Source organism: Syzygium oleosum, unplaced genomic scaffold (assembly GCF_021117445.2).
Source record: "Syzygium oleosum isolate NSW1041296 unplaced genomic scaffold, Sole_v2.1 Sole_v2.06, whole genome shotgun sequence".
Taxonomy (NCBI): domain Eukaryota; kingdom Viridiplantae; phylum Streptophyta; class Magnoliopsida; order Myrtales; family Myrtaceae; genus Syzygium; species Syzygium oleosum.
In genome coordinates this window covers 8,169,073-8,188,454 of record NW_026607490.1, presented here as the reverse complement: position 1 = coordinate 8,188,454, position 19,382 = coordinate 8,169,073, and the positions used below count along the sequence as shown (strand labels likewise).

The following is a 19,382-nucleotide window of genomic DNA, read 5'->3' as shown; positions in this document are numbered from 1 at the left end:
TCTCCCTTTTTAGCAGAATCTAATTGTTGAAGTTCGACTTCGGTGACTACTTTACTGAGCGTGTCCAATTCAGCCAGATCATGATTCCTGAGGGTGCATTTATCCCTCTTCAGACGAGTGGACGAAACGAAATTCCTGATAAAACATAAGGGACGAAAGGCAACAGAAGGAACCGAGTCTTCATGCTTGCTTACTCACTCGCGTCACCTTGAAAAGGAAACAATCATTGCAGACTACTGTTATTGATTATGGGATAATGTGATGGACTGTACTTAATTACAAATACATGTTATTATATGAGACAAAGTGTGAGTACTTTGAGCGTGACAGGGGATCGTAATACAGTGACCGCCATTCATGCAATAGCAAGGGTAGTTTCAAAATATTTTTGTTTTCGAGTTTGTTCAATGTGTCATAATTTAGATGACTCGATCTAGTGAAGTAAGCTGGCACTACGCAGTAATGTTTAGGTGCTCCCAGAGAACCGAGTGACGGTCTACCCAACAAAGAAAGTTAAGAACTTCAACTGCAAGATTCTATGGCAGTGATCTTTCCCCATTTGAATGTTGGATCTTTTCTCTGTTTGTGTCCGTTGAAGTCCACGATATTTGATCCTGGAGCAGTGCTGAAAATCCTCACTAGGATTTTCGCCTATCCCTACAGATGCCCAAAGCACTCACTCGGTGCAACCTTAAGCTTTTAGATGGTCTGGCAGTTTTACATATGTCCAGTACATCCATTTCCTAATTTGGTTTCGGTAAATGTATAGAAGTTGGGGTTCGGATGCATCGGCTTGAGTGGTGTCTACGACACTATCATTTCCAAGGAGGATGGCGTTGCCACAATAAAGCATGCTCGTAGCAAGGGAATCACTTTCTTTGATACGGATGTGTATGGAGCACTTGTTAATGAAGTTCTGGTTGGGATGGTATATATACACCCGAATTCTCAAGTTTTGCCGCGATCCCAGTTCAATTCATTTTATTTATTTGCGCACATCATATCGAAAGTTAGTTTTTTCATTCTCCTTCCGTCAGTTCATTTCCTGAGAAAAAAGGAAGAATGAAGGAAAAAGTCATTCACATACACGGAAACTAGATTATCTATGGTGATAGAGTCGATATTGAAGTTGGAGACCGTGACGTCATTTTTTTCATGCAGCATTTTCATCTGTTATTCTTCTTACCGTTCTACAATTTTTTTAAGGTCTTGAAGCAACTGCACAGAGAAAATATTCAGCTAGGCACAAAGTTTGGTTTAGTAAGGTCGGACAATTCTGAAGTCATAATTAAGGGCAAGCCTGAAAATGTGTGTTCTTGTTGCGAAGATGGTTTGAAGCGGCTCAATGTGGAACACATTGATATATATCATCAGCATCTGAGTGGACACATCACATCCAATTGAAGAAACTCTAAGTGCCTTTTTCTTTCATGTGCATATGTACTATCTTTTTAATCTTTCGGTGATCATGTTCATTTTGAAAAAGTTCGGTTCTGCAGATGGGAGCACTTAAAAAATTGGTGGAAGAGGGAAAATTTTAGTACGTTGGTCTAGCTGAAACCAGTCCAAACACAATTCGAAGAGCTCATGTAGCCCATCTCGTCACGGTAGTGGTCCCTATGGGACTCGTGATGTCAAGGAAGAGATAATTCCATTATGCCAGTTACTACATAAAAAATTCGATTAAAGAAAATGAAGCCACCATAATTAATAATTTCCAAAACTTTCATGCACTCAAATGCTGAGACGTAACTCATTTATATAAATTTTTCATAATTTAATTTAAATTTTGATGGGAAACTTAAAAATATACATTTTTTTATTTATTTTGATGCGGTAAACAAACAGAATATTTAAGGTGGCGTTGAAATTTAAAAGTCGTTTTATTATCCATTGGACCTGAAACGTGGATGTTAATAGCAAAAAAAAAAACTCAATGACTCTGCTGACATATTCGCGTGCGTCATGCCCGCAATGCAAGTCCGCTCCAGTCGAAAGATTGGAACGACCGATATCCAAACTGTCTCTGCTTACATAGTCGCATGCGTCATGCCCGTCGTACTGTTCTCCAGACATATATAATCTCTCCAAGCAACTGGGCAATTCCGAGATCGCACGGACCCTCAGCACGAAAAGCAGAAGCAGATATACTCAAAACAGTGAAGGATTAAACTCAACACACCGGTAGAAAACAATGGCAGGAGTGGAGATTCCAAGAGTGAAGCTTGGAAGCCAGGGACTGGAGGTAATATCAACGCAATCCCAGATCTTTTTTAGTGCCCGTTACATGTATTTCCAAGAAATGATTAGTTGTGCTTCTTGATTGTGCGTGTACTGAAAGGGCTGGACTTTTTGTTGTTGTGCTTCTTGATGTCGTTCTCTATGTAGAAAATGTGTAGATGGGTTGATTTCTTTATGGAATTTTTGGGTGGTTAGGGACGTGGGCATTGGATTTATGGATGAAAGTTTCGAGCTTGAGCCGTGGGTAATGAGTAGAATTGTCTGCTACACATCCACTGATACAATAGGGGCTTTTTGCGGTGCTGCAAGTATTGAAATTGGATATCTGGGTTCTTATTTGTGTCTACAATGGAAGCAGAGGTCTTATCCGGCCAAGTCAACTCGACACAATTCAGGTGTGCTCGAGTTTGACTCTACTTGAATCGAGTATTCAAGGTTGGGGTCTGGACACTCGACTTGAGCTCGATCTAGCTTGAATTTTCCAAAGAAACTGGGCTCAATCCATGAAGAATTTGGTATGCTCGACTAGTCTTGACTTGATTTAGTCTAAGCTCAAGTTAAAGTCATTGAGCTCGAGAATGAACTCGTTTTCTCAAAGTCCAATAGGAACAAGAAATAACATTATGCATGATTTTCTTTTATGTATAACTGAAAAACTCAAATTTCAAACTACTCGAGCAAGCTTGTGAGCTGCGCATGTTAAGAATTTAAGCTGGAGCTCAATGGAATTTGGTATTTGAGCACACATATACCAAAGGAATTAAGTCAAGCAGGACTAATCTGCTAGTTGAGATTGTGCAGATCACTATTACCATGACACATTTTTGTCCCCACCCTACATCGGAGTTTTTGAACTTTAATGGCAATGTTCAGCTTGGAAATATGAACAGCATTTTGCCTGATATACACGTTTTGAAAATGGTAAGTAGTAAACTCACCTCTTTTTTTACCACAGGTATCCAAGCTGGGGTTTGGATGCATGGGCTTGACTGGTGCCTACAACTCTCCACTTTCCGAAGAAGACGGCATCACCATAATTAAGGATGCTTATAGCAAGGGAATCACCTTCTTTGATACAGCCGATGTGTATGGAGCAAATGCTAATGAAGTTCTGGTGGGAAAGGTACTTATCTTTGCATAAGCAGCGACATTTGCTTATTACCAATCAATGGGTTGTGCCAATTCGTCCAGTTTGTATCTCAAGAGCAAAAGTTACTATTCTTCTACTGAAGATCAAATTGGCCGAAAAAGACTCTGCCTCTTTTTCTTTCCTTGTTTTGAGGAGCCTGAAAGAGGTTGCGTCTTGAGGGACGGTTAGGTATATGGAATTTGATTTATCTTCTCCCCTGCTTAGTACGAACTTAACCCTTCTCAGATCACTTTAGTCATGTACTCAAAGATAGTTAAAAGTAGGAAAAGAAGAAATTAATTGCCTTGGACAAATGTTCTCCTTCTGATTGGTTTTTCCAGAGATAGGGGAATCTCATCTTCGTATGGCAACCTTGGTTTAATGATATTGTGATTTGCTTTAGGCCTTGAAGCAGCTCCCGAGAGAAAATATTCAGCTTGCCACTAAGTTCGGTATAATTAGAGTGGAAGCTTCTAAGATGGTGGTTAAGGGTAACCCTGAATATGTGCGATCATGTTGCGAAGCTAGCTTGAAGCGCCTAGGAGTTGAATACATTGATCTGTATTATCAGCATCGAGTGGACACTTCAATTCCCATTGAAGAAACTGTAAGTGCTTCTTTTGCAATTTTTTCCTTGGGTACCCCTTCTTTTGCATTTCTAGTGCATGTTTACCATCCTGTGTTTTGGTGATTGATTTTTCTCTTGAAAAATTATATTCCATCCCTTCTGAAGCCATGCATTTCCTGGTACATAGATGGGAGAACTTAAGAAACTGGTGGAAGAGGGGAAAATAAAGTATATCGGTCTGTCTGAGGCGAGCCCAGACACGATTAGGCGAGCTCATGCAGTTCATCCCATTACGGCAGTACAAATGGAGTGGTCTCTCTGGACTCGTGATATTGAGGTGGAGATAGTTCCATTATGCAGGTTAGTTAGTCCACAGTAGCATCTTTTACTTCTTTATTTATTTATTTATTTATTTGGGGGGGATAAGAAAAAGTAAAGGAGTGTATCTCCCTTTAGCCCACGAAATCGTATGACATGGGTCTTTTATATGACCTCTCAAACAACTTTATGTTGCAGACCCACGTGCAGTGTTGACATTCTTTATAATGTTTCCTGATCCAAAAATGCTGCCTTGATGTTGCTAAATGCCAGGGAGCTTGGCATTGGAATAGTTCCATACAGTCCGCTTGGTCGTGGCTTTTTTGGTGGCAAAGCTGTCATTGAAAGTTTGCCTTCAGACAGTAATCTGGTATGTAGCCATTTCATTTGGCATAGAAGTTCCATTTTCAAGCTCCAGTTCTTTAGTCTTCGATGGAATGCTCTGTGATTTGAAGACACTATCTTGATTCTGTTGGCTTTGGAACCAAAAAAAGTTTTGTTGGTCCCAAAAAGTATCTTTTGAATGTAACTACTATTAATATGGGAGAAGCGGAAAACTAAGACTTTATCAGTTGCAACACCTTGGATTAATATCGGACTCACTGGTGATTGAATGGCAACCCACTTTACAAAATTATAGTCCAGGGAGACTAATGCCCATGTTCTCTTTGGAAGGCCATGCACCCTCGATTCAAAAAGGAGAACCTGGATAAGAACAGAAACCTTTATGCTCGGATGGATAATCTTGCCAAGAAACACGGGTGCACCCCAGCACAATTAGCTCTAGCATGGGTTCTTGGACAAGGAGACATGATTGTACCAATCCCTGGTGAGCCCTCTATCCAATAAGCTTCTGCTTCAAGTTAAATCTGCGACTTGTATGATTGTCGCTGTGGTGTAGACTTTTTTGTTAAAAAAGAAAAAAGAGCCATCAAGTGGCTGTTGTGTATAAAAACCACACAGGCTATCTAGTGGGTCTGTGTGGCCTTATGAATTGCCGAGAAGAAGGCATGCATTTATATCGCCTTTGATCCAAGTAAATACTCTCAAAGTGACTCCTAACATAATTCCTTGGAATGTTTGCTGGTTTTCTTCTAACTCCAGGGACAACTAAGATTAAGAACTTGGATGACAATATCGGCTCTTTCAAACTGAAGCTTACCGAAGAAGGTCTGAAAGAGATCTCTGATGCTGTACCTGTCAATGAGGTAGCCGGAGGTAGAACCTACGAGGGCTTCACTCAAGTGACTTGGAAGTTTGCTAATACACCTCTACCAACTGAGAAAGTTTGAGCCCAAGAATTTCAGTCTGGTCGGGCAATTTAAGCATTTGTCGACATGCAATAATGAAGTATGTGAGCGCTGATAGAGAAAAAGAGAAGATGACTTATGAACTTCGGCAATGCTTCTGCTCCTGTGGCAATGAAGTAAATGTGCCATGCCCATTGGAGAGAGGACTTCTCTCCGTTTATCTCGGTCCCCTTAAAGCATAAAAATAACATGCCATGCCTTGTTTTTGGATTGTGATGCCTTTCCATTTTCGTATGATCTTGTCATTTTTCTGTTCCCTTTGGGAAGAATATGGTTTCAACCCAGAAAATTTTGGTCTGCATCTAGTACATCAATCATCAAATAGACAGGATTTATGCAGAAACTTGCCCTACGTTTGGATTTTAATGGTTCAGTGCTATGTCTGGAAGTGTCTGGAATATATGATGTCAAATTCGTTTCGGTTTCAACCACAAAAAAGAAGTTCGACTTTTCATCTTAGTGCCAAAAGAGCCACATTAAACAAAGATAAGGGAAGAACTAGTGCTTTGTTATCCTGGGGAAATCAAACAGGACTCGCTATACGATAGTTATTGACAAAAAGTTCACCTTACTACGACAAAAGAATCTATTTGCTGAAGTTTTAGAGAATGCAATGACTTGTTTAGTTGTGCAATAGTTTCATACAGTCATCCTGGACTTCGCATTATTATTATTGTTCTTTTTTCTCTCTTTTTAGGCGAATCTATTTGCTGAAGTTTGACTTCGGAGACTGCTTTACTGAGCGTGTCCAATTCTGCCAGATCATGACTTCCTGTTCAAACAAGTGGACATAATGAAATTCCTGATACAACATAAGGGGTAAATGGCAATAAAGAGATCTGAGTCTCCACAGTCCTATGCTCGCTTACTAACTTGCGTCACCTTAAAAGGGAAACAATAATTGCAGACTAATGTTATAGATTATGGGATGATGTGATGGACACTTAATTACTAATACGTGATGTTATTATATGAGACGTAGTGTGACTACTTTAAGTGAGTGTGATAGGGGATTGTAATACAATGACCACCATTCATGCAATAGCAAGGGTAGTTTCAGAATATTTTAGCACAAAGTTTGAGATTGAAAATTATTAGAGTTTGTTCGATGTGTAATAATTCATACTGGTTTGACTTGATCTAGTAAAGTAAGTTGGCACTCCGCAGTAATGTTTGGGTGCTCCTAGAGAACCGAGTGACGGTCAACCCAACTAACAAAGTTAAGAACTTCAAATGCAAGATTCTATGGCAGTGATCTTTCCCCATGTCAATGTCGGATATTTTCTCTGTTTGTGGCCGTTGAAGTCCATGATATGTAATCCCGGAGCAGTGCTGAGGATGCCCTACGGCTGCCCAAAGCAGTCACCTACATGTTTAATTACCGCACACCTCGGTGGAACCTTAAGCTATTAGATGGATAGGCAGTGTTTCCATATGTCCAGTACAGTTATGTCCTCATTTTGTTCTCGATACATGTACCAAAGTTGGAGGCATCGGCTTGAGCGATGTCTACGACAATATCATTTTCAAGGAGCATGGCGTTGCCATAATAAAGTATGCTTGTAGCAACGGAGTCAATTTCTTTGATACCGCATGTGTTTGGTTGGGATGGTATATGTACCCCCGAATTCTCAAGTTTTGCTGCAACCCCAGTTCAATGCATCTTATTTATTTGTGCATCATATCGAAAGTTGGTTTTTTCATTCTGGTTCGATCAGTTCATTTCACAAGACAAAAAGGAAGAAAGGAAGGAAAAAGTCATTCGCATATAGGGAAACAAGATAATCTATGGTTATAGAGTTGACATTGAAGTTGGAGACCGTGATGTCATTATTTTTATGCAACATTTTCATCCGTTATTCTTCTTACCGTTAAACAATTTTTTTAAGGCCTTAAGTAACTGTCAAGAGAAAATATTCAGCTATGCACGAAGTTTGGTATAGTAAGGTCGGACCATTCTAACATCATAGTTAAATGCAAGCTTGAATACGTGTGTTCTTGTTGCGAAGCTAGTTTGAAGCGGCTCAATGTGGAATACATTGATCTATATCATCAGCATCGAGTGGACACATCACGTCCAACTGAAGAAATTCTAAGTGACTTTCTTTAATGTACATCTGTACCATCCTTTTAATCTTTTGGTGATCTGGTTCATTTTGAAGAAGTAGATCACATAGCAAGAAAATGCTAAACCATATAAGTTCGGTTTTGCAGATGGAGCAACCGGAAAAACTGGTGGAAGAGTATAAAATAAAGTACATTAGAAGCCAGCCAAGACATGATTTAGAGAGCTCACGCAGTCCATCCCGTTACGGCAGTAAAGATGGAGTGGTCTCTATTGACTCGTGATATCAAGGAGGAGTTAATTCCATTATGCAGCTTTCTGCATATAGCCTTTTCGACTTTGTGAATACCCATGGTATTCTAATTCGTAAGGTGGTTTGATGTCAAAATGCTGACTTAATGTTGTTTCAATGCCAGAGAGCTTAGTGTTGGAATGGTTCCTTATACTCTTGGTCTTTGATCCAATGGATACTAAACTTTCTTGAAATTGGAAGTTTTTATAATGAGCTATCACACGCAACTTGTGCTCTAAAAGTTCTTTTATTCAGCATTTAATTTGTTTTCCATTACGATGAAATTTAAAAAATAAAGGAAATCTTTATGTCCTCGTTTCAAAAAAATAGGAAAAAAGTACAATGTCTTGGCCTTTAGCAGGACTATATCTGAAATAACTCATTCTCTGTCTCCAGAAGGAGCAGAAACACAGAAGCTCAAATTAAAGGCTGAGAAAATAAATGGCAGGATTTGATATTCCAGGAGTGAAGCTGGGAAGCCAAGGACTGGAGGTAAATTTAACAAAACTGAATCCCAAATCTTTGAATGCCCAGTAACTTTTTCCGGGAGCAGCTCGGTCATGCTTACTCTTTTTGTTCATTAAATTTCTACTGTAAAATGAGAGATGCTGAACCCTGATCTACACCCTTGGGTGGTCTCAGTCTGGTAAACGTATCTGGGGATTGATCAGAAGTTATCTTGATACTTTCTCTAGCTTCTGAAACTATGGGAGTAAGATTGTTAGTCTCATATTCTGTGTTTGTGCCCACTGAGCTTAGGGCCTGTAAATGAAGGCACAAAAATGCTAATCACTCTTAAGTTTGTTTGTGTTCAGGTATCTAAGTTGGGATTCGGATGTATGGGCTTGAGTGGCATCTACAACTCTCCACTTTCCAATGAGGACGGCCTCACGATAATAAAGGAAGCTTATAGCAAGGGAATCACATTTTTTGACACAGCCGATGCATATGGAGCGAATGCAAATGAAGTTTTGGTCAAGAAGGTACATTATTATTCCAGGAAAAGCATTGTGTTTCTGTGACCCCATACATTATCATGCCAGTTATCATGCGCCTATGATCTGAAGCTCAATATTTGGTCTTTACATTCCTTTTCTTTGGATGAACCTGAAGAGGATACTGTATACATCTTGTCGGAGGCTGAGGTACTAAGGACGAGATGCTTTTATACCCAGTTTTTATGCCAGCACTATTGTTTCAAAAAGCTTATAAATTTGTTATTCTGCTTAATGTGGGTCCATTTTATTTATGGAAATAGAGAGAAAAAAAGTAAAGAAGGAAGGAATTATCGCCTTCTGGAGATGTTTCCCTTCTATTTTTGCTTTCAAGGATACCAATTTTTCTCCATTTAGCGTGGTTGATTTGATGAATTATCATGCAATCATATAATAATTGGAGATTAAGGTGCTTCTGGTCTTAACAACTTCTTGTCGTCATCTGATACTCTTGGAACTCAATTCCATTGTAACCGTCTTTTAGGCCTTGAAGCAACTCCCAAGAGAAAACATTCAGCTAGCCACAAAGTTCGTCATAGTAAGATTAGACTATTCCAACTTGGTAGTTAAGGGCACCCCTGAATATGTGCGGTCATGTTGCGAAGCCAGTCTAAAGTGCCTCGGTGTGGAATACATTGATCTGTATTATCAGCATCAAGTCGACACATCAGTTCCCATAGAAGAAACTGTAAGTACCGCTTTTGTTGCCTAAATACATTGGCTGAGTTCTTCTTTTCTGTCATTTTGACCTTGCATGATGATTTGCTCTGTATAATAGTCTTTCGGCAATTGGTACCTTGAGTGGTTCCTTGAGGACTAATACAGACAAGTGTTGAACCATGTATTTCCTGTTCCATAGATGCACGGATTAAAGAAACTGGTGGAAGAGGGAAAGATAAAGTACATTGGTCTATATGAAGCCAGCCCGGACACGATTAGGAGAGCTCACAGAGTGCATCCAATTACAGCTGTGCAGATGGAGTGGTCTCTGTGGACATGTCATATCGAGGAGGAGATATTTCCATTATGCAGGTTAGTCTACATTAGCATCTGCATTTCATTAATTTGCTCGTGCATCTGCCATTTGCACAGGACACAGAAAGCTCAAACAACTTTTGGGTTTTTCATTTGGAGCAATCCACGAGGACTTCTGAAATGTACTCAATATAATACAACGGCACCTTTCTTCAATGTTCTTCAGTCATGTAGTTTGACTTTGATACGAAAATGACATATGGATGGTGTGACATGCTAGGGAGCTGGGTATTGGAATAGTTACGTACAGTCCTCTTGGCCGTGGCTTCTTTGCTGGCAAAGCTACTGTTGAGAGCTTGCCTTCAGTCAGCTCTCTGGTATGTCCTATCCATCTATTTCAATTAGAAGGATGTAATGCTACTGCAAAAAGTATCTTCTGGAGATGACTTTCAGTCAAATAACTGAACCATTGGTTGAACTAAAAAACTGGCCAGATTGAGCCTTGACAGGTTGTATAATCTTCACTTGATTTTGTTGCTTTTTGTATATGATCTTTCTGTTGGTTTTAAGACTTCATCTCCTTGAGGGAATTTTCTGATATAACGACTCATGGGGCAGTACACATTGAGTAATTAACGCAAGAAAACTCTCTCTTGATAGGTTACGCACCCTAGATTCAGAAAGGAGAACCTGGACAACAATAAAATCATCTACTCTAGGATTGAAGATCTTGCGAGGAAGCACGGATGTTCAACAGCTCAATTAGCTCTAGCATGGCTTCTTGAAAAAGGAAATAGGTCGTACCAATCCCCGGTGAGTCCTCTATAGCTCGTACATCGAGTTGAATTACTGAGATGTATGTTTTGTGGTAGAGTGAAGAGAGTGTACTTTTTCTAATGAAGCCGAAAAAACAGATCCAGAAAATGGTAAAGAGGCCTCATAGAGACAGTTGCGGAAAAACCACGCACTGAATCCGCAAAAAAAATGTGGAAGGAAAAAGAAATTAAAGAAGTGGAAAATGTAAGAAAAGAAAGAAGAAACAATAGAATTACGCAAACTCTTCCTGATGTGATCCCTGGGAACGTTTACTGGTTTTTTGTGAAATTCGCTAAAGACAACAAAGATCATGAACTTAAATGACAACATAGGCTCCTTGTGCGTCAAAATCACTGAAGGCAATAGAGCTACATGGCTCCTTCCGAATTACGTAGGCCTTCATGTGCATAGGATTATGTAGCCGAGAAATGCATCTGATGAGACTCCTGGAAAATGTTTGACTGGCTTTCCTTTTTACTTCTCTAGGGACAACTAAGATCAAGAACTTGGATTCCAACATACGCTCCTTGAAAGTGAATTTCATTGAAGAAGATTTGAAAGAGATTTCCGATGCCATGCCCATCAGCGAGGTGGCAGGCAGCAGAGCCTACGACGGTGTGGCTCACGCAATATATAAGTTTGCAAACACACCTCTGCCTACTCAGAAGGTCTAAGCATAACGAGTTCGAGGTTGTGATCCTGGCCGCCTCTATTCAAGCATTTGTGGACAGCCCTATTCTAGATTAGAGCAGACCTGCAAACTTATTGGCACTGTCCTTTCTTCTCTCCGTCGTCAAAAGGATCATGCTCATATGTCCAGCCATTTATCTCATGTTTCTAATGCTATTTTTTATGCCTTTTATCTCATGTTTTTCTAGAAAACCGAATCGAACCGAACCGTTAATACCCCTTTATCCATATATTGAGCAAGGTTTCATTTGTCCAATCTCGAGCTAGAGCATCAGGCAGTTCGACTTAATCATGGATTGGCTTTGCGATTAAAGCGGCACTACCACTTTACAAGGGTTTGTGAAGAAGTCAATATGGCTTAACGACAAATTGACATTTTTACCTAATAATCTGAAAATAAAGTCGTAAATATTGGTATTACATGTGCTCAAGGGAAAAAATCAGCTCACAAATTTCCTTTCTTTTGTAGTGGAACGAGGGCAATGATCGAAGGTTTTATTTTTTTGGGTTATGCAGGGCAATAAATAACAAATTTTGTACATCACAATGACTTATTGTAACGCTGCTCAAACGACTTACTACGATGACCTCAATGAGAATATTCTGCTTCAATACAAGGACAATGATTAACAAGACATGATCATGGTAAGTGAGGAGGGCGACGAACTCAATCCACTTAATACAAGACATATTCATAGGAGCGTACGACTACAAATTTGTCTCTCATAATGAGAGAGAGAGGGGACCTCCATGAAAAATTTCAAGTTAATTTTCATATTAATTACATAAATTGCGTATCTCATGGATAGACAAATAACATCTGGACTATAAAAATTATTGCCTAAATTTATGTCCTAACAAATGCCCACAAATTTTCACATTTTCCGGCATTTTAACGGAACATGTTAGTTCACTACGTTATCAACAGGATGATTCCGTCTGACAATATTTTTTGCCTCTAAGCCAATAACAGCTTCTACATAAGATTTTTAAATAATTTGATTTCACCGCTAAACGCTATTGCCTTTTGAGTTACTCGGAGAGTTATAAAACTTTCTCTAAAAAATGCAACTTAAATGAAATATAATTTAATCTAAAATGATTACTAAAATATGCTTCGAATGATCCGGAAGAGCCTCCCACTGAATTCATAAACAAAAGGTTACGTGGAGAAACCTATAAGAAGAACCTCCATTATATAGAGCACACAAACCAGGCTTCAATGAAAACAAGATATTAAGGAGAAAAAGTTAAGGTAGAGAGCCAAATCATGAGTGCAATGCAACATAGGGTGAAACTCCTCATTATAGGACTATTTTGCACTTGCAATATTGCGGAATGTACTCCTAATACAACAGTGATTTCTTATATATGCAGTGAAAGGGCGTTTGGTTTTCTAGATCTGTATTCTGATGAGACAAGTGTTGTCCTATATTTATTGAACCAAAAATACACCAAACAAAGGTTACAACTATTATGCTTATTCCGGCAAATGTTACGGCCATGTTGTGTGCAACGGGGCAATGACACAATAAGATTGCTTCAATTGCATCTACGCAGCTGAAGATCATCTGTATTATATATGCGACACAAGCCTGGGTGCTCAAATTCACCTTATAGATTACAGGGTTAGATATGAAGATTATCCATTTACAGACTAAATTATAAGTTTCATGTTCGTCTTGATAATAATCCCTAGCTATAAATCATAAACTTCACATATGCTGCATTGCATTCTATGTTCAAGTTGCAAGCGGACAACAGTTGTATCGTATAGTGTACTCATGTGCTTACGAAAAGGTCTAGTAAAATGTCTAAGTTAAATAAATTGCATAAATTTTTGTTTCTATATAGCTTTTGCTTCACATAAATTTTTGTTATTCATTGACTTATCAAAACATCAAATCTAGCTATTTGTGATTTTGGAGGAAGGCTCGAGGGAGCTGGACTGAGAGAATTTTCTTTTTTTAGAGATTGTTGATCCATTTAATATGAAGTGCCGCTCAGAAAGTGACTTCTATATGCCTATGGAGAAGTCTCCAATATTCTCTTTTTTTTAAATAATAGATGATATATGACTATTCAAATTATTAATACTCGTGAATGCTTTACAATTATGCCTTAAGCAAAACCTTGGTTCGTGAAAAAGTAACATGATATCTCACGTTTCACTTGACTCCCAATCAGCCTCAAATAGGTTAGTGATGACTCCAAAAGAAAGAACAAATTTTCATAATAAATCAAGTTAACCAACGTCATGATCGGTAGATTTTGAGAGAACATGTGTCTAGTGCGTGAATGCAGCCATCCGCTCCCACTTGAAAATCCATTTACCATCTTGAGGTGAAATGTTGTTTTCTCTTTTGGGAGGGTTGCGACATTTGTTGCTAGAAAAAGAATTAGAGTCATTACAGAAGAGCTTAAAGTGCATTGTAATATATATATTGATTTGTGTGAATTGACTATTACGATTAATTAAATCGAAATTTTTCAACTCATGACATTTCATTTTCGTTTTAATCAATAACTTTCAAATCTTCATGCACTCAAATGTTGGTACGAAATCCATATATAATTTTTATAATTCATTTTAAATTTTGACAAGAAAATTAAAAATATATTGTTGTATTTTTTTGTGGGGGCAAACAAACAGTGTAAGGTGGCATTGAAATTTAAAAGTCGTTTTTTCCCCTTTCGACCTGAAACGAGGATGTCGATAAAAAGTCAAATGATAATTAAAGCGAGGCGTAAGGAAAATGGAAAAACCTCAGTGAGTCTGCTGTCTGCTTACATACTGGCATGCGTCATGTCCTTAAGACAAGTCCATTCCAGACGAAAAACTGGTACGACAGATCTGCAAACTGTCTCTCCATGCTGTTCTGAAGATAAGGATACTCTCCAAACAACTGGGACAATTCTGAGATCGCGCGAATCCTGCCCAAAAAGCAGAAGCAGATACCCTCAAAACAGTGAAGGAGAAACATCAGCACACAGATAGACAACAATGGCAGGAGTGGAGGTTCCAAGAGTGAAGCTTGGAAGCCGGGGACTGGAGGTAAAATCAACGCGATCCCAGATCTATTTTAGTGCCCATTACAAGTATTTCCAAGAAATGATTAGTTGCTTTTCTTGATTGTGCGTGTACTGAAAGGGCTAGACTTTTCATTGTTGTGCTTCTTGATGACGATGTTTCTGTAGAAAATGGGTAGATGGGTTGATTTTTTTTATGGATTTTTTGGGTGGTTTGGGACGTGGGCATTGGATTTATGGATGAAAGTTTCGAACTTGAGCCGTGAGTAATGAGTAGAATCCTCTGCTAGGCATTTACTGATACAATGGGGGGTTTTTGCGATGCTGCGAGCATTGACATTGGATATTTGATTGCTTATTGGTGTCCACAATGGAAGCAGAGGTCTTATACAGCCAAGTCAACTCGAGACAGTTTAGGTGTGCTAGAGTTTGACTCGATTTGGCTCGAGTCTTCAAGGCTGGAGTCTGGACACTGGACTCGAGCTCGATCTAGCTTGATTTCTCAAAGAAACTGAGCTCAATCAATAATGAATTACGTATGCTTAACTACTCTTTACTCGATTTAGTCTAAGTCAAGTTAAAGTCATTGAGCTCGAGAAAAAAGTCTCTGAAAGTCTGATCGAAACATCTTTTATCTATAACTGACATACTCGAATATCCAACTACTCAAGCGAGCTCATGAGCTGCTCCCCATAAGCATTTTTAAGCTCAAGGTCAATGCTATTTGGTTTTTAAGCTCTCGTATACCAAAGGAATCAAGTCAAGCAGGACTAATCTGCTAGTCAAGATAGCTAGTGCCCTGACACATTTCTATCCCACCGTACATCGGAGTTTTACAACTTTACTGGCAACATTGTGCCTGAAAATATGAACTGCCTTTTGTCTAAACATGTTCTGAGAAATGGCAAGTGGTAAACTCACTTCTTATTTTTTCCACAGGTATCGAAGTTGGGCTTTGGATGCATGGGCTTGACTGGTGTCTACAACTCTCCACTTTCTGAAGAGGACGGTATCACCATAATTAGGGATGCTTATAGCAAGGGAGTCACCTTCTTTGATACAGCCGATGTGTACGGAGCAAATGCTAATGAAGTTCTGGTGGGAAAGGTACATATCTCTGTATAGGAAGTGACTTTTTCTTTTTACCAATCAATTGGTTGAACCAATTCGTCCTGCTCGTATCTCAAGAGCAAAACTCGGCTTTCTTCCACTTAAGATCAAATTGGCTGAAAAGCACTCTGCATCTTTTCCTTTCCTTTTTTTGGACGAGCCTGAAAGAGGTTACATCCTGACGGAGGGTGAGCTATGTGGGATTTAATTTAGCTTCTCCCCTTTTTAAATTACAAGCTTAACCCTTCTCAGATAACCCTTCTTCGATCACTTCTTTGGTCATGTAATCAAAGACAATGTTCTCCTTCTAATTGGTTTTTCCGGAGATAGGAAATCTGATCTTCGTATGGCAAGCTTGATTTAATAATATTGTGATTCGATTTAGGCTTTGAAGCAGCTCCCGAGAGAAAATATTCAGCTGGCCACAAAGTTCGGTATAGTAAGGACAGAAGCTTCTAAGATGGTGGTTAAGGGTACCCCTGAATATGTGCGATCATGTTGCGAAGCTAGTTTGAAGCGCCTAGGTGTGGAATACATTGATCTGTATTATCAGCATCGAGTGGACACATCAATTCCCATTGAAGAAACTGTAAGTACATCTTTGCAATTTTTTTCTTGGGTACCCCTTCTTTTGCATTTCAAGTACATGTTTACCATCTTTTGTCTTTTGGTGATTCATTTTCTCTTAAAAATTTATACGCCATCCCATCTGAAGCCATGCATTACCATTATAGATGGGAGAACTTAAGAAACTGGTGGAAGAGGGGAAAATAAAGTATATCGGTCTGTCTGAGGCGAGCCCAGACACGATTAGGCGAGCTCATGCAGTTCATCCCATTACGGCAGTACAAATGGAGTGGTCTCTCTGGACTCGTGATATTGAGGAGGAGATAGTTCCATTATGCAGGTTATTTAGTCCATAATAGCATCCTTTACTAAATTAATTCGTTAGTATGTCTTCCTTTAGCCCACAAAAATCGTGCCACGTGGGTCTGCTATATGATCTCTCTAACAACTTCATGTCGCAGCTACATATGTAGTGTTGACATTCTTCCTAATCTTTCCTGATCTAAAAATGCTGCTGGATGTTGCTAAATGCCAGGGAGCTTGGTATTGGAATAGTTCCCTACAGTCCGCTTGGCCGTGGCTTTTTTGGTGGCAAAGCTGTCATTGAAAGTTTGCCTTCAGACAGTTTTCTGGTATGTAGCCATTTCATTTGGCATAGAACGTCTGTTTCAAGCTCCATTTCTTGAGTCTTCGATGGAAATGCTCTGACATTTTTAGTCAATTTTTTGCTTCAGATAACCTTGGGATTAGAATCTGACCAAAAAGATAAAAACTTTGGGATCAGATTGTGTTTGCCCCAAAAAGTATGTTTTGAATGTAACTACTGTAAACATGGTGAAGCAGAAAACTGAAGGTCTATTAGTTGCGAAACTGTGGATTAATATAGGACATTCAAAGGACAATCTTCGCACTGGCTGATTGAATGACAACCCTCTTTGCAAAAATTACATTCCACGGATACTGATGCCCATGTTCTCTTTGAAAGGCCACGCACCCTCGATTCAAAAAGGAGAACCTGGATAAGAACAAAAACCTTTATACTCGGATGGATAATCTTGCGAAGAAACATGGGTGCACCACAGCACAATTAGCTCTAGCATGGGTTCATGGACAAGGAGACATGGTTGTACCAATCCCTGGTGAGCCCTCTATATGATAAGCTTCTGCTTCAAGTTAAATTTTGCCACTTGTATGATTGTAACTGCAGTGTGGACTTTCTTGAAAGGTAGAAATGAGCCATCATGTAGCTGTTGCGGATAAAAACCACATGGGCTATTTCATGGGTCTATGTTGCCAGCCCCATGAATTGCCTAAAAGGAAATGGATTTATATCGTCTTTGTTTCAAGTAGACACTTCCAAAGTGACTCCTAACATGATTCCTTGGAATGTTTGCTGTGTTTTTTTTCCTAACTCCAGGGACAAGTAAGATCAAGAACCTGGATGACAATATCGGCTCTTTCATGGTAAAGCTTACTGAAGAAGATCTGAAGGAGATCTCTGATGCTGTACCCGTCAGTGAGGTAGCCGGCGGTAGATCCTATGAGAGCATGGCTCATGCGTCTTGGAAGTTTGCTAATACACCTCTGCCAACTCATAAAGCCTGAGCCAAAGAATTTCAATGTCTGGCCGATCAATTTAAGCATTTGTCGACTGTGCAGTAATGAAGCATGTGAGCACTGATAGACAAAAAGAGAAGACGACTTATGAACTTTGGCAATGCCTTCTGCTCCTATGGCATCAAAATAATGTGCCATGCCCGTTGGAGAGAGAACTTCTCTCTCTCTCTCTCTCTCTCTCTCTCTCTCTCTCTCTCTCTCTCTCTCTCTCTCTCTCTCTCTCTCTCTCTCTCTCTCTCTCTCTACTTAAAGCATAAATATAATATGCAATGCCTTATTTTCGGAGTGTGAAGCCTTTCCAGTTTTGCATGATCTTGTTGTTTTTTATTTTTGGGTAAAGAGCATGATCTTGTTGTTTTTTATTTTTGGGTAAGGAGCATGATCTTGTTGTTTTACTGTCCCTTTTGGGAAGAAATGGTTTCGACCCAGGAAATTTTAGTCTAGAGCCAGTACATGAATCATCAGATAGACAAGATTTATGCAGAGTCTTGCCCTCCGCTTTGCTTTTAATGGTTCGGTGGCAAAGTCTGCAAGTTTGGTGCCAAGAATATATGATGTCGAGCACATTTCGGTTTAAACACTAAAAGGAAGTTCAATTCTTCGTCTTAGTGTCAAAGGAGCCATATTAAACAAAGAAAAGCAATTGAGCCAAAAAAAAAAAACAAAGAAAAGCAAAGGACTGGTTCTTTGTTATCCTAGGATAATCAAACAGGACTCGTTGTACAATACTTTTGACAAAAATTTCGCCTTACTTAGACAAAAGAATCTATTTGAGGTTGCGTTCCTGGCCTACTCAGAAGGTCTAAGCATAACGAGTTCGAGGTTGCGTTCCTGGTCGCCCGTCTTCAAGCATTTGTGGACAGCCCTATTCTAGACTAGAGCAGACCTGCAAACTTATTGGCACTGTCCCTTCTCCTCACTGTCGTCAAAAGGATACTGCTCAAATGTCCCGCCTTTTATCTCATGTTTCTATGCTTTTGTGGTATGCCTTTTATCTCATGTTTTCCTAGAAAATCGAGCTGAACCAAACCGTTGACATCCCTTTGTCCATATATTGAGAAAGGTTTCATTTGGCAAAATTTAATCTCGAGCTAGAACATCAGGAGGGTAGATAGATGCCAGTTCGACTTAATCATGGACTGGCTTTGCGATTAAAGCGACACTACCGCTTCACAAGAGTTTGTGAAGAAGTCATATGGCTGTGCCGATCTTCAATATCAACTGTTGAAGTGTAAGCTTGAAGCTTAAGTCGTCAGAACAGCAGGCACTAGGCATTCGTCCTTCACCAGCTAAAAGGAAAGAGTAAACACTACCTCGTCCCCATTTCTCCAATACAGATCTATTTGCACGTGATATATTGAGAAATTCTATCTCAGCAAGCGACAAAAAGTCAGATGCACGAAGAAATAGCCAATCTCAATCACTTTAGAATGAAAGTAGTGTAGTTTCAACGTTTTGGTAAAGAACTCTATTCACATAACTATCATCGTCAATTGATGCTCCGAGGATCTTGTCTTAACGTGAATGACAAATTGACATTTTTACCTGATAATCTGAAATAAAATCACAATCGGTTCCCAGTCCGGTCCGGCTCCACCCAGGAACCGGGCACCGGACCAAACTACCCTGGGACTGAGAACCGGTCACTTCTTGTACATA

At 39.4% G+C, this 19,382-nt stretch overlaps 2 protein-coding genes, 1 long non-coding RNA gene and 2 pseudogenes across 5 annotated transcripts in view; 4 read left to right on the top strand and 1 right to left on the bottom strand.

Moving 5' to 3' along the window:
* Positions 1-663: 663 nt before the first annotated feature.
* LOC130138491 (probable aldo-keto reductase 1) lies at positions 664-1,687 on the top strand (annotated as a pseudogene).
* A 359-nt stretch (positions 1,688-2,046) lies between these two features.
* LOC115685990 (probable aldo-keto reductase 1) overlaps positions 2,047-19,382 on the top strand; it is a 31,153-nt gene continuing 13,817 nt past the window's right edge. The window contains exons 1-7 of one of the 2 annotated variants that reach the window (XM_056312520.1): positions 2,047-2,245; positions 3,197-3,364; positions 3,774-3,977; positions 4,126-4,298; positions 4,530-4,626; positions 4,932-5,085; positions 5,361-5,525. In XM_056312520.1, the coding sequence (XP_056168495.1) occupies positions 2,195-2,245; positions 3,197-3,364; positions 3,774-3,977; positions 4,126-4,298; positions 4,530-4,626; positions 4,932-5,085; positions 5,361-5,525 (1,012 nt within the window). In that variant the 5' untranslated portion in view covers positions 2,047-2,194. Of the gene's footprint in view, positions 2,246-3,196; positions 3,365-3,773; positions 3,978-4,125; positions 4,299-4,529; positions 4,627-4,931; positions 5,086-5,360; positions 5,772-19,382 lie in introns of those variants that run through there. The other variant, XM_030611159.2, reaches the window with a different exon arrangement.
* LOC130138429 (uncharacterized) overlaps positions 5,170-19,382 on the bottom strand; it is a 27,915-nt gene continuing 13,702 nt past the window's right edge. The window contains exon 2 of the long non-coding RNA XR_008816826.1: positions 5,170-5,525. This is a non-coding gene — a long non-coding RNA (uncharacterized LOC130138429). The remainder of the gene's footprint in view (positions 5,526-19,382) is intronic.
* Positions 8,339-11,514, top strand: LOC115685997 (probable aldo-keto reductase 1; annotated as a pseudogene).
* Positions 14,183-17,910, top strand: LOC130134401 (probable aldo-keto reductase 1). Of its 2 annotated transcripts, XM_030611161.2 has the most exons (7): positions 14,187-14,454; positions 15,369-15,536; positions 15,925-16,128; positions 16,274-16,446; positions 16,642-16,738; positions 17,092-17,245; positions 17,524-17,910. In XM_030611161.2, the coding sequence occupies exons 1-7, from the start codon at positions 14,404-14,406 to the stop codon at positions 17,709-17,711; spliced, it is 1,035 nt and encodes a 344-aa protein (XP_030467021.1). In that variant the 5' UTR covers positions 14,187-14,403; the 3' UTR covers positions 17,712-17,910. The 2 variants fall into 2 exon arrangements, with proteins under 2 accessions (XP_056168496.1, XP_030467021.1); XM_056312521.1 differs by lacking the exon at positions 15,925-16,128 and having other exon boundaries at positions 14,183-14,454.